This window comes from Acomys minous, assembly GCF_964271855.1.
Source record: "Acomys minous genome assembly, chromosome: 6".
Taxonomy (NCBI): domain Eukaryota; kingdom Metazoa; phylum Chordata; class Mammalia; order Rodentia; family Muridae; genus Acomys; species Acomys minous.
In genome coordinates this window covers 56,433,212-56,446,328 of record NC_140487.1, presented here as the reverse complement: position 1 = coordinate 56,446,328, position 13,117 = coordinate 56,433,212, and the positions used below count along the sequence as shown (strand labels likewise).

At 37.8% G+C, this 13,117-nt stretch overlaps 1 protein-coding gene across 2 annotated transcripts in view; it reads right to left on the bottom strand.

Moving 5' to 3' along the window:
* SKAP2 (src kinase associated phosphoprotein 2) overlaps positions 1-13,117 on the bottom strand; it is a 148,274-nt gene that overhangs the window by 125,731 nt on the left and 9,426 nt on the right. For both annotated transcript variants that reach the window (XM_084784423.1, XM_084784424.1), the window contains exons 3-4: positions 12,784-12,809; positions 5,074-5,181 (exon numbers count right to left, since the gene is read on the bottom strand). In XM_084784423.1, the coding sequence (XP_084640549.1) occupies positions 5,074-5,181; positions 12,784-12,809 (134 nt within the window). The remainder of the gene's footprint in view (positions 1-5,073; positions 5,182-12,783; positions 12,810-13,117) is intronic.

The following is a 13,117-nucleotide window of genomic DNA, read 5'->3' as shown; positions in this document are numbered from 1 at the left end:
AACTTTCGCTCCAAATGTTCTTTACAGCAACTTTCTCCACTGTTGCCAGCAAGATTCAAGACCCCAAGAAACCCACTTAGATATAAGACCTCCCTATAATATTTGGGTTTGTTTACCATGATGCTGAAATATGTCACTAATCCACTCAACAAATTAGAAGGGAAAAATCAATGGAAGCAAGTATTTCCCTTCGTGTAGATCAAATCAGTGGACTCCTGTTAGCAAATGCTATGACTGCCTCTGGATCCTTCCTTAATCTGGATGTTAGTGTCATGACTTTCCATGACAATCATCTCTTCCCAGCTCCATTACACATGTTCCCGTTTTCATGTACAGTGCAAATACCTGCTTGTTAGTTGAATTAAAAAGATAATTTTTGGGGGCTGGAGAGGTGGCTCAGCGGTTAAGAGCACTGTCTGCTCTTCCAGAGGACCTGGGTTCAATTCTCAGCACCCACATGGCAGCTAATAACTGTCTGAAGCTCCAAGAGCTGACATGCTCACACAGACATACATGCAGGCTAAACATCAATGCATACAAAATAAAAATAAATAATTTTTTATTTTAATTTTTTTGTAATGGTAGCTTTGTGATCTTTCTTACTTCACCTATTTTGCTATAATCATTCACCCACTTTGTTTTAGTTTGATTGTGTTCCCATTAAATAGCATAAAAACTTAGAAAAATTACTTTCTTTTTTCCATCTTGATACTATGTGTGTGTGTGTGAGAGAGAGAGAGAGAGAGAGAGAGAGAGAGAGAGAGAGAGAGAGAGAGAGAGAGAGAACACACACAAGAACGTGCCATGGGACTATCAGGCGGGTCAGCAAGTGCCTTAACCCATTGAGCCATCTTGCTGGCCCAGACCATCCTTTTTTAAGCAGTCTTTTGGAACAAGTTGTGTACATGTTTTACAAATCCAAATTTTTTTATACTGGAGTTTCTTAGGGGAAAGTATATGAAAAAAAGAATGTTGCTTGATATCATAAGCTGTGATCAAAATAGCTTAGCCATTTTCCTAATCTCCAAGCTGTAAGGAACAGATCCCTTCCTAGACAAATGTCTTTGCCAATGCTCAGAGCTCGTAACCCTTTTTACTGGGAATTCTACTTAGGAGGGTGCATCTATACAGTGACTCTTCTCTACTTCCGGTTCACATCAGCTCTCCTACATTCTCAGCTGGACGGTCCAGCTTCTTACTCATGAAGTGATTGTGGCCCAGCCCTGACTCAGATTTGTAACTAATGTCGGCAGGGATCCTTTGACCTATCATTGACAAAAAGAGCCAATATATGTCTTCCAGCCTTGTGAACTCTTACCTCACCTCGAGATCCGCCACAACACCGAGTGGTTAGAGGCCTCCTTTCACAATGAAAATAAATGGAAATGACCTCAAGGTAGAAAGTGGAAACTCAAGCCATTGTGCAGTGACTGGCAACTACCTTACGTGTACTACATCAGTGCATAAACACCGCACTGCCTTCAATAGGGGGGAATCTTTGAAGATTTCTGCCTAATTATCTCTAATTTTATCTGACTACTGAAGGTACTAATTATATATTAGCACCCCAACGTATCTCCAGCCACACAATTAGCATAAAACTTGTAAGAGTGATCTACAATGATACCAAAACAATCATTAACTTGTATCCTTGACTTTCCAGAAAGACATGTAGCTAATAAAAAAAAAATCTGCTTTCTTTCAAATATTACCATATCCAAATGCAACTCTGACAGCAATCATGCAATCATTTATAAATAAATCATAGCCTACTATTCTTTCTCAGTATGGCATTTCCTCCTTTTTTAGCTATTGGTCTCAAGACATATTTCTCTTTAAGAAAAAAATAAAAAACAAAAAGCTTTTCCAAAGAGAGAGAAGAAGAAATCCAAAGTACATTTTTATGTTACAAACTATACAAAAATCTGTCACTATTTATGTTACAAGTCTGGTCATCAATAAGGTGCTTTTTTCCAATGTACCGCTCAAAAATCAATTATATCAACTCGTTTGTATAGAGGCGAGAGCACCTTTCACGCAACTAGTATTAATGAGCAGACGTGACTATAGGATCTCCATCTGTTTCTCTGACAAAGCTGTGGCTTCTCTGGTCTCTCATTGAAATTCCATTAATCTGGTGTACCAAGGTCCAATGCAAAAATCAAAACTCCATCTAACCCTTTATCAGCTCTCAATAACCTACATGTGAACTCTGCCTGTTAGCACGCAGCAAGTTATGATTTTGCTATCCATCAGGCAGCTGGCCAATAAAAAAGAAAAAGAAAAAGAAAGAAACCAGGCAGGCTGGAAACATCATGTCTGGCAGGGTTTGAAGAGTTTGTTTTTGTTTCTGTTTTCATCCCCCTTCGGTGTCGATAGGGTGTCTGGACTCTGTGAGATCATGCATTATTCTCCTTGCCTGTGATTTAATTGCTACCAGCAATCAAGTCGAAGCATCACTGAAGTGTGCTTGAATTTCATTAGAAGATATAACTTATGCTACTTCCCTACAGTACCTAATAAACCATAAAGAAACCAAAACACATATGGCTTGAGGGAATAACTGGAAAATTAGGTGGCCATTTGGGAACTGGATGAACTTTTGAACCAGAGAAACAGAGAAAAAGAAATATTAAAGGGAAAGGCAGACTTAGAATTCACAGAGATGTGCAGGTTTGACCTTTGCAGTACCTTGAAAATTACATTAACTCTATGAAAAATACATTACCATGCTTAGAGTTTATAATCCATCAGCATTCAGATACCGTTAGTGCCTGCCATAAGGTAAAAGTCAAAAGGACAAAAAACAACCAGACTTGACAAAGGCTAAACCAGTTACAGTTATTGTTAAAAGCATTTTTGTAATTAACACATCATTAGACTGATAATAGTAAAGGAAATTATATTCCACAAATCAAAGAGAACACAGACAAAAATCTAAGCTGCAAAGAGCAAACTAATGAGATGATATGTTGGAATAAATGTCCAGTGACTGAAAATCAACCCGTCATGTTCCAAGAAAATGTAAAGCTGCTACAGTCCTATTACTAGTATGTCAAAATGGATCATAGTAAAAGTGGAATGTCTAATCCGCTTAAGAATTGCTTAACCACTAATAAATAAGCCCAGATATTTAACAAACACTGGTCTACACATAAACATGCCATTATTTTTAATAACAAGTTCTTTTCACATCAATGTATTTCTTCTCTGTTTTGATTTTGAAAATATGAAAAAAAATTAAATTTGTTTTACATGTATTTATTTATGGGAGTGGTACACAAATGTACCGCAGTACTCATGAGAAGGTCAGAGACCAACTTGTGTGAACTGGTTTTCTCTTCCAACCATGTGGGCTCTGGGGCTAGAACTCAGAACACTTTTACCTGCTGAGCCATCTCACCAGCTCCCTAAACCATTAATTCTTATGAAAGAAAACAACAATCATAAAAGTATTCTGTAATTTAATAACAATTCACTTTTCTAAAACTCATTAGACTATTTCTAGATCATATGACAGTTAACTGTTAGATTATCTTTTTAGGTGGCAGGACTTTTTTCATATTCAACATAATGGTCCCCATAGATCTAAATATTTGTGCTATTTTTGAGAATTTGATAAACCTACTTGGTGAATGCAGGCAATGTATCTTTATTCTTTTGAATATAAATGTTCTGTCTCTGTATGTGTACAGACACATACCTACATGCATAAATATATTTTATAGAGAATCAAAACAAATAATTGTAATGAGTCTTAAAACAGTACAACTTATATAACAATTCATTATTTTGCCTGAAAGTATTATTTCATCAATTATAAAATGCTAAAGATGAGAACAAAAAGGGTGATGCTTGGTTATGGATACCAAGCATGGGCTAAGAGAAACATGCATGTTTGTAAAAAAAAAGAAAAAAGAAAAAGAAAAAGAAAAAAGAAAAGAAAACATTCCTCCCTCTTAAAGCAGAAATTGAAAGTAAAAGTTAACACAAAATGGATATGATTATCACTGCACATTGAACAAAGTTCTGGATGTAGAAAAAGGCTGTTTTGTTCTGACTCAGTGGTTAGAACGCTCACTCATCACTTATGCATGTACTTGACTTATCCCTGTTCTGCAATAGACATAATTTTATACCTCATAAAAGCAATTTATGTTTCCAAAGGGAATGATCTGAGTAACACAGAATGTGGAGTGTTCTGATGCAAGAAGCACATTTTCATTCAGCAACTGTACTTAGAGACGGAACTGCACAGTTTGATCATCATATGGTGGCAAATGGCATCCTTCATTTCTGTGTCTATGTGAAACTTTGAGTAGCACAAATTAGTATACATTGCTAATGAACTGGTACACATTCTTAATTTATAACTATAGACCACTCTAGAGTACAGATTCACTCGACTAGCTGTCAGAAAGGAGACACCTGATGTATTCTAAAAATAAGATTCATGACTCTGACACAGTCCACAGATTTTAACAATCAGCAAAATATAACTCTATTACTAACTAAATTAATACAATATACCATACTATTAATGCATAATATAGGGCAACCTTAAGCAGCAATCATAAAAATAAAAATTTGTGGTAAAAAGGCATTTGATTAAAAAAAAACCTGTCTCAGTATGAGAAGGCAATGTAGAAATAATTAATTTAATATTTTACGAACTCATTTTGTATGAAGTTTTTTTAAAAAAATACACCAAATATCTTGCTCATTATTTATACAATAAATAATACAAAAATCATTAAGGAGAACAATCAAATATTAAGCATAACCTGATATTAATTTAACCAACAAACTGTTCTAAGAACCTTTCCATAATAATACCAGCACATGCCTAAAAATTCTAGTAATGCGCATTTCCTTTTAAAAAGCAGCAACTACAAACTTAAGAAGCCTCCCTAGGACCACTAGAGAGAGCTCTTCTGTTCCTGAAAAGGTTCTGTTGAAGGTGAGGGACCCTGAGCCTGCACTGTCTGCTTTCTGATAAGTCCACCCCGTCCACACCTATCAGTTTTGTATGAAAGTACCGAGAGGGATACACTATGGGAGAAGGTCACATACCATCAGATGGGCCATCCTCATCTTTGTCATAGCGCTCTGAGGCTAAGGAAGTAGTGTCCGGAGGCCCTGCAAAGGGATCATCATACTCATCCCCCTCCTCGGCATCACCTGTAAAAGAATCAGAAATGCCTTTTATGATTTGCCCATTGAAAATAATGGTATCCTGTCAAAGCAGTCAGTTTTACCATTAAGTGTAGTCACTGCAACAGGAAAACACACACACAGACACACATAGATGCACACGCACACGCACACACACATAAAATAACTTTCTGAACTATGTAAGACCAGGTGTGACTTTATTTTATACGCATCATAACACAAATTACTTAGCAACTAGTTTTAAAGGTCAGCAGACAACTGCTTTCCTATGACCCACAAGAACCCATTCCCAAGATCAAGATGGTTTCTAGAAGTTCAAAGAAAAAAAAAAACTAAGCAAGACAAATAAAATCATCAAAATAACAAAAACTGAACAGTGGAAAGCACAACTGAGAAAATAATTCAAGTAATCCCTTTTACCTACTCAATAACTTGAAAAATTGTAATGAGAAATTGACTATATAAAGCCACATGAACACTGTTTTCACTAAAAGCCACGGGATTGTATTGGATTAAAAATAGTTAGATTTTCAAGAGTTCCTTTAGGAATTCATTAAGGGCAAAATGCTTTAAGAGTCACACAGCCCCTCTAACTGTAAACACTGTAATCCACGAACTCTCTCCATTTCCACAGAGCGGTACCTGAGCCGCCTGCTTCACTGGTGCAAGCCTGCTTCCTACCTGGTTCCCAAACCCTGGGCTGGCTTGTTAGAGGTTGGTTTATCTATTTGCTTTACATGCTTAATTCCCATGATAAGAGCTTTTGGGTATTTTCCCATGTATTTGGGTAAAATATTTTTTTAAAAAAATGAATTAGCTGGGCTGGAGAGATGGCTCAGAGGTTAAGGGCACTGGCTGCTCTTTCAAAGGTCCTGAGTTCAATTTCCAGCAACCACATGGTGGGTGGCTCACAACCATCTATAATGAGATCTGGTGTCCCCTTCTGGCTCTGCCGTACAGGCAGAACACTGTATAATAATAAATAAATAAATAAATCTTTTTAAAATGAATTAGCTATTTGCTAAACTCAGTTGTGTATACTCATTTTTCTTATGAAGTCAACGACACAGAGACACATATGCTTACTCGCATACTATCTGAGAGCACCTTCAATTACACTATCAGTCGAAGGAAGTTTTGACAAAATGATGTGTGCACCCTCTGACATCCATCTGCTGCTTCCTATTTTTCTGCACACTTTGAATAGAGGTTGGCTTTAGATAACATTGTCTACATAATTTAAGAACTAAATATTAATTTCTATTTCCTTATCATTTTGCTATTTCATGAAAAACCATCATCTTTATCCTCAAAAACATAGAAGGTGACATCCCTCATGAGGACAAGGGCAGTGAACAGATGGCTATCTCATCACCCTTACCAATTCTGTTACTGATACACTAAATGTGGCACTATCTTCCCAATCACAATTCCAGGGGATGTGTATGGTTGTCACCAACCCTTCAGAGCTCATCTTTCAGGGTCCTTTATATACATTACTGGAACTTAGCACTCACTATGGTAGCTGCAGGAGCTACAGAAAACAGTAAAGCTGAGTGACACCCTCAAATCAGCTGACACTCGGGCTTGATGTTCATGCTATATGTGGAAACTAACAAAGAAATTAAAACTTCATTTTTAGGTTTTGAAAATCAATAGTTTAACTTTTGACATGGCTATTGTTTTAATGCACGTGACCTTATACAAATGGGTTCATATGTCACTCTATATCATATGTATGCTATATATAAAAAGGAATATAAATGATAGACCATCAAGAACTTTTTAATATAAAAAAATTATTCTATAAAAATCTGTCATTGACATGTTGAAGACCTCTCTGGTTTTGCCTTGTTTTTACTTAAATACTTTTTGGATTATTATTAAAATGAAATTGTCTTCAATTTACTTATCACAAAAAGTAAAGCTGATTGAAAGAGTGGATTTTTTTTTAATCAATGTCATTTGTATTTATCAAAAACAAGCTAAACTAAATACTGCTACGGGACTGTCTGCCTCCCTCCCTGACACCACCTCTTGCCACCACCCTCTGCTCCCAAGAACTGCTCAGACTGTACAAGAATCCACACAGCATCAATGGGGAGCCCATCGTTTTAAAGCTTCATTACATTGGGAAAGCCTTTACTTTGTTGCACTGGTGATCATCCCTTTACCCTCCTCTGATTCTGTTTTCCAGCCACTTCCTCACCCAATAAAGAGGAAAACTGTTCTCTTTTGAAGTGCTTTAACTGAACACAGGGGTCGCTGTTGAGTAGCGCACAGCATCGATCCTCTCCAGGGCTAAGCATCTATAGCTATACCTGCAAAGGCTTCTATAAATTAAAAGGAAAATGCTCAGTGTGTGTTTATGTAATAAAATACTGAACTCCGAATCAACAATGGGCATCAGGTAAAAGTATCCAATGCAATTTACAGACGTAATTGAAAGCATTACAGACTAATCAGACATCTAAAAGAGAAGCATGCTCAAATGTAATGTCTACAGAGTCATTAGTCGGCAGTCATTCCATTACAATCACACATAATGTCCGTGCTGCCTTGAGCCTGTGCCAATGACAACAGCATAAATTTTGCATCTCATTTCTGTGGTCATAAAATTAATGATCAGTTTAAAAATACTTCTTTGTAAAAGTTATTGCACAAAGAAAAGACATGAATGTGTCCCTGTTATGTACTCACAAGGATAATTATGGGGTTGTTGCTCATTAATACTGTTTCTTGTTTCCCTAGAAAAGCATTTGATTTATCCCACAACTTTCAAAAGTTTAATTAACGATACAAAGTTAACCATCTAAAAGACAATGATGCAAGGCTTCTCTTCCCAGCGTTTTAGTGGCAACTTCAAGGCTTAATTGTACCACAGCAGCACAGGTCCCTGATAACTATTTTGAAATTTATAAGACTGCTAGCCTTCCCTTTTCACATCGCTTATAATCAATTATCATTCTCTTAAATGCCTAGTGATGCAGCCAACAGCGACTGCACAGTCACGGTCACCACTGAAGCATTCCGCCCAATGTACTGCTTATACTGGCAAAGAAACTCCCACTTTAAATATAATCAGATAATCAACCGTATATACCTAAAATTTGGAGCCTATTTTATGTACATATCGAAATATCACTTGTATTCCATAAATATGTATAGCTGTTAACTTAAAGAAAATTATAACTAACACACAATTTAGAGACTCTTCCCTCACACAGAGCATCGAGGTCAAAATTTGGAGAGATAAGTCTAATGAAAACAAATTAATTTCTAACTCTCTATGTGTTCATTGGACCAATCTGATTCCTCCAGTAATAATACAGAACTAAACATACAGATTTATGCATTTCTCCTGTAATTTCTTAAGGGAAGTTTAGTTCTTAAAACACTGAGTAACACAAGTAAGATTTTCCTCCGATCCTTGGAAAGGCCAACTTACAGCCAAGGAATTATAAACCTAACTCAGAGCAACTGCGGTATAAGGACCCTGTCTCTCCGGGACTGCCTTGGAGACAGGCTTCTGTATTCCAGACCCCACTATCTCCAGCATGCTCTACCACACTTGTACAAGCGTGAGGAGGGAGGGGTGGAGTGCAACTCCTTGAGTTTAATTTGCTCAGATTTCATTATGGAGTTAACTTTCAATTGAAAACATACTATGTTAGGAAATTAAACCCAAAGACTGACTCTTCCATTATTCTGAAGACTTCACTAAGACAAACTCAAATGTATCCCCTCTTACCTAACAATCGCGCTATTTTTAAAAAGTGGCCCATTAATAAGCTTAGGTAATACGAGTGAGAAGGTCAACGAAAATGGCTTTCTAAATAAATCTGTGCATATGTAACAATACTGATAGAGCCGTGAGGGCAAAATCTACTAATTTTTTTTTACAAACAGAGGGAGAAGAGATTCTAAAGGAGAAAGTGAGAGCATCTAAAACAACCACATTTAAAAACTAGATGCTGGAGCAGCATGGTAGCTGAGGTAAGCGCATGCCTAGTATGCCAGTGCAGGAAGAGAAGGAGGCAGAGGAGGGAAAAAAACACAAAAACTCAACACTAATAATTACAAATTTGAAAAACATCTCTTGAAATGGTATCCCATTTAAAATCTACTTCTTGTAAAGACTTAGACGTTTCTTTTTGCGGAGGGGGGTGGGGGAGCGGGGTTCCAAAACAAGTTTTCTCTGTGCAGCGTTGGCTGTCCTGGACTCACTTTGTAGACCAGAATGGCCTCAAAGTCACAGAGATCTGCCTCCCTCTGCCTCCCTGAGAGCTGAGATTACAGGCGTGTGCCACCGAACCAGGATGGTTTAGACATTTCTAAAAATTTCTTTCAAAACTGAACTCCTGAATCAAGGTAACTTCAATCCCCTTGACAAATACGTCACACCAGAGAGCACACACTGGGTTCCTTGGGTTACACTGTCTTATTCCAGTGAGTCCAGAAAGGAAACAGTAGCTAAGTCACTACCAAGACTAATACAAGGTAAAGATTTAACTCAAGTATAACTACTTGTCCCGGACCTAACATGTATTAGAAAATTCCAGCTAATGCCTCAAATAGTAGTAGTCTTTACAAAAACAATAAATGCAAAATGTATTAAGCTACAAAAATAGCTATTTTAAGCCACTTTAAGAGACTTGTGCCAGGTGGTGGTGGCGCATGCCTTTAATCCCAGCACTCAGGAGGCAGAGGCAGGAGGATCACTGTGAGTTCAAAGCCAGCCTGGTCTACAAAGTGAGTCTAGGACAGCCAAGACTACACAGAAATGCTGTCTCAAAAACAAAAACAAAAAAGAGGTTGGGGGAGACCTGTGATGGAGAACAATTCAAAAATAATTATGTGTTATGGATATGGTGGTGTACATCTGGGAGGCAGAGGCAGGGGAATCCTGAGCTAGAGGGGAATCCTGAGCTAGAGGCTAGCTAGCCTGGGATACAAAAAAAGGCCTGTCTCAAAAAAAAAAAAAAGTTTTTTAAATCCTAGAGCATAATTCCAGTGAGTAGAGACCTGAGCCAGCAGGGCCAGGGTCAGGAGAACACTTGACAGTATGAGGACATATTACACCTGAGGCACCAGCATCAGTTACCTGTCTTTCTCAGGAGCACCACAGTTATGGGGACCTTTCTATTCTAGAAGAAGAGACAATGTTTCCAATGAATAACAGGGACTATACCAAGCAAACTGTGTTCCACCTACATTCATATCTTTCCTAATAAAAATTAAGGCATTTGCATAAACAACTGCTAATTATTCTAGAGGTTCAACTTGACAGAGCAATTTAATGGGGAATATATGCTCAATTAGATAAGGAGAACCTTAAAAAAATCAAACAAATGGGAAGGGCAGTTTTGAAACAGCATCTTCCTTTGGAAGTGAGTATAAATAACAGGAAAGCTAGTGGTATTCCTCAACATTTAAAAGCCATTGCAATAAAGCAAGCTATTCTCAGTAAAAGTTTAAAAAGTACCAAAGGAAATATTCTAAGATCTATACAACTTAAGATCACAGCCATCACATCAATTCAACTAAGTTTAAAGACTGAGCACTTCAACTTGTAAACTATATTTTGGTAAATGCCAAGATGGGAGATTTTCTACAATGTAGGGAAAGGAATGAAGAGAGACAGTAAGAAGGAAGCAGACATCTGTGAACATTACAGAAATTAGTAACTATAATTACGAATGACTAAACCGCAATTAATTCATCTTAAGAATGCTCTACCTGGACTGCTTTCTCACAGTAATGGTATTAAAATTAGCCTATCACTGGCGCAACAGAGGGTGTAAAACAGAATCCAAAGGTGAAACCTGCTTCTGCTCATTTCATTGTGATCCTACAGTGACAGGACAAAGATGGGAGGAAGTGGGGAGGGGAAGAAGGAAAGAGGACTTCAACACACAGGAAAGTGACCCAGACTTCTAGGGGGAACTGGAAGCTCGAACAGCAGCATCAAAACAGCCTAGAGCTGAACTCATTCCATGTAGAATCTTTTAAAGAGGATGCACGCTGGGTCATCACTTTCCAACTCCTAGGTCTATGTCCTTTCCTTGTCCTAATAAGCTGGAAAGGAGTCTTTTCAAAAGAAAACTGAATATATTCTGAGGGTGTCATGGCATAAAATTACTCAGCTTCTCATATTTCTCCGAGGTACACATCTAATTTCTCCACAGGCTCCTTGTGCTGGCGCCCCTGGTGATTAGTAACTCGGTACAGCAGGACCGAGCTGCAAATGACTTATTTGGAGGAAAATGATTATGGGGAAATCTCTGAATTCCACATTATCTGAACTCCTATTCTAGGCTCATTTTTCAGTTTCTATCAAATACTATATAAACTTCCATATTCTTTAGAGACAAAGAATGTGTCTCAGTAATGTAATTTTAATATCCACACACCTGAACAAGTTCTGAAACAGAATCCCAAAGGGAAAGCCCCTACACCAGCACTGAACCGGCAATTACACAATGTCTTCCCATTAGCCTGCCTTCCTAGCTTAGATTTTTTTTAATGTACAAATAATTATACCACAATGAGTGTTCAATAAATAATCAGTGCAACAAAATATGCCTTTTCAGACGAGGTAAGATCTGGTTATCTGTTTTTTCTTCACAAATAATGCACTGTATGTATTGAAGAGAACCCATCAAATGTACAAGCTCACTTTTGCGTGCACCTAAGAAAAGGCAGTAGGATTAAGGCCACAGTCTAAGATTCCTTGTGGCACAAAACTGTAAGGAGGAGGAAGGAGACACTCTCCTGCTCTTATCCTTAACTGTGTTTAAAACATCTTAGTATGTCACAACTTTTTCTAGTCCACTTGGACCACACTGATCCTGACAAGCGATTATGAAAGAAACTGCAACTGCCTTGTAACTGATGGGGGTTGGGGGCCAACACAGACATGGCGTGGGGGATGGGATACAGCACGTCTACTTGGTGTCCTAACGCTCTGGCTGTCCTCTCATTTACAGTCAGTTCAGAGAGGAATTATTATTGGGACCCAGTTAGAAAGTGCCACACTATTTTCTTGCCCAGACTTAGAAACTAATTGCAGAGATTGACAGACCTCACACTGACATCCTATTATTCATGCTGGCAAATAAAATCTGGAGCTATTTTTACTCATCCTTTCAAAGCAGGGCCTAAGGGCTTAGGGCCATAGCTCAGTGGTAGGTGCCTTGCCTGGAGCATGTAGATGCTGTGTGCCATCCCATGTGCCACAGAAACATGAAGCAAGGTCACCCACCCGAGGGCCACCTGCACCCCATAAAGCGGTCTCTGTAGTGTGAGACAGCAAGAGATGACAGCTCGCCTCTGTTTCATCCAAGCACTCTGAGTGTAGCTGCAGGTACAAGCCTGGACTCAGATTTCTACCAGCGCAGACACAGAGCCTAAGGCTATGAAAGGTGTAGGATTCTAGACGCGCTTCTCAATATTCCTCTCAGCAGGGGGAGCTAGCACTCTCATCTTGAAGGTCTAGACACATAGTATGGAAATTCACATTTTGATTCCAACTTTAAGACTCCAGAATGTTAAGATTATCCTACTGAAAATCTTCTCCCCAAAAGAAAACTAAGATTTGAAATTTACCTTTGTCTTGAAATTCCTGAAGATAGCTGTAAAAATAAAGAAAATGAAACATTTAAATGTGGTTGAAAAATCAAGGCAAGGTCTAATTAGCAGCAAGAATTCAAATCCAGAATCTATATCATAAATATACATCTAGAGAAAAAACTATTTTCGGTCCTGAAATGACAATTCCTAAAGAATTAGAAATTCATAATGCATGTATTTTTAAAGATTTAAGTATGAAAAAGAGAAAGAGAAAAGATCTAATAGTATAATATATCTTTAATATTTATAATATGTTACAGTTATTAATTTAATAACAATTTAAAGGATTTTCTTTTTCAAGGTCTGAGGT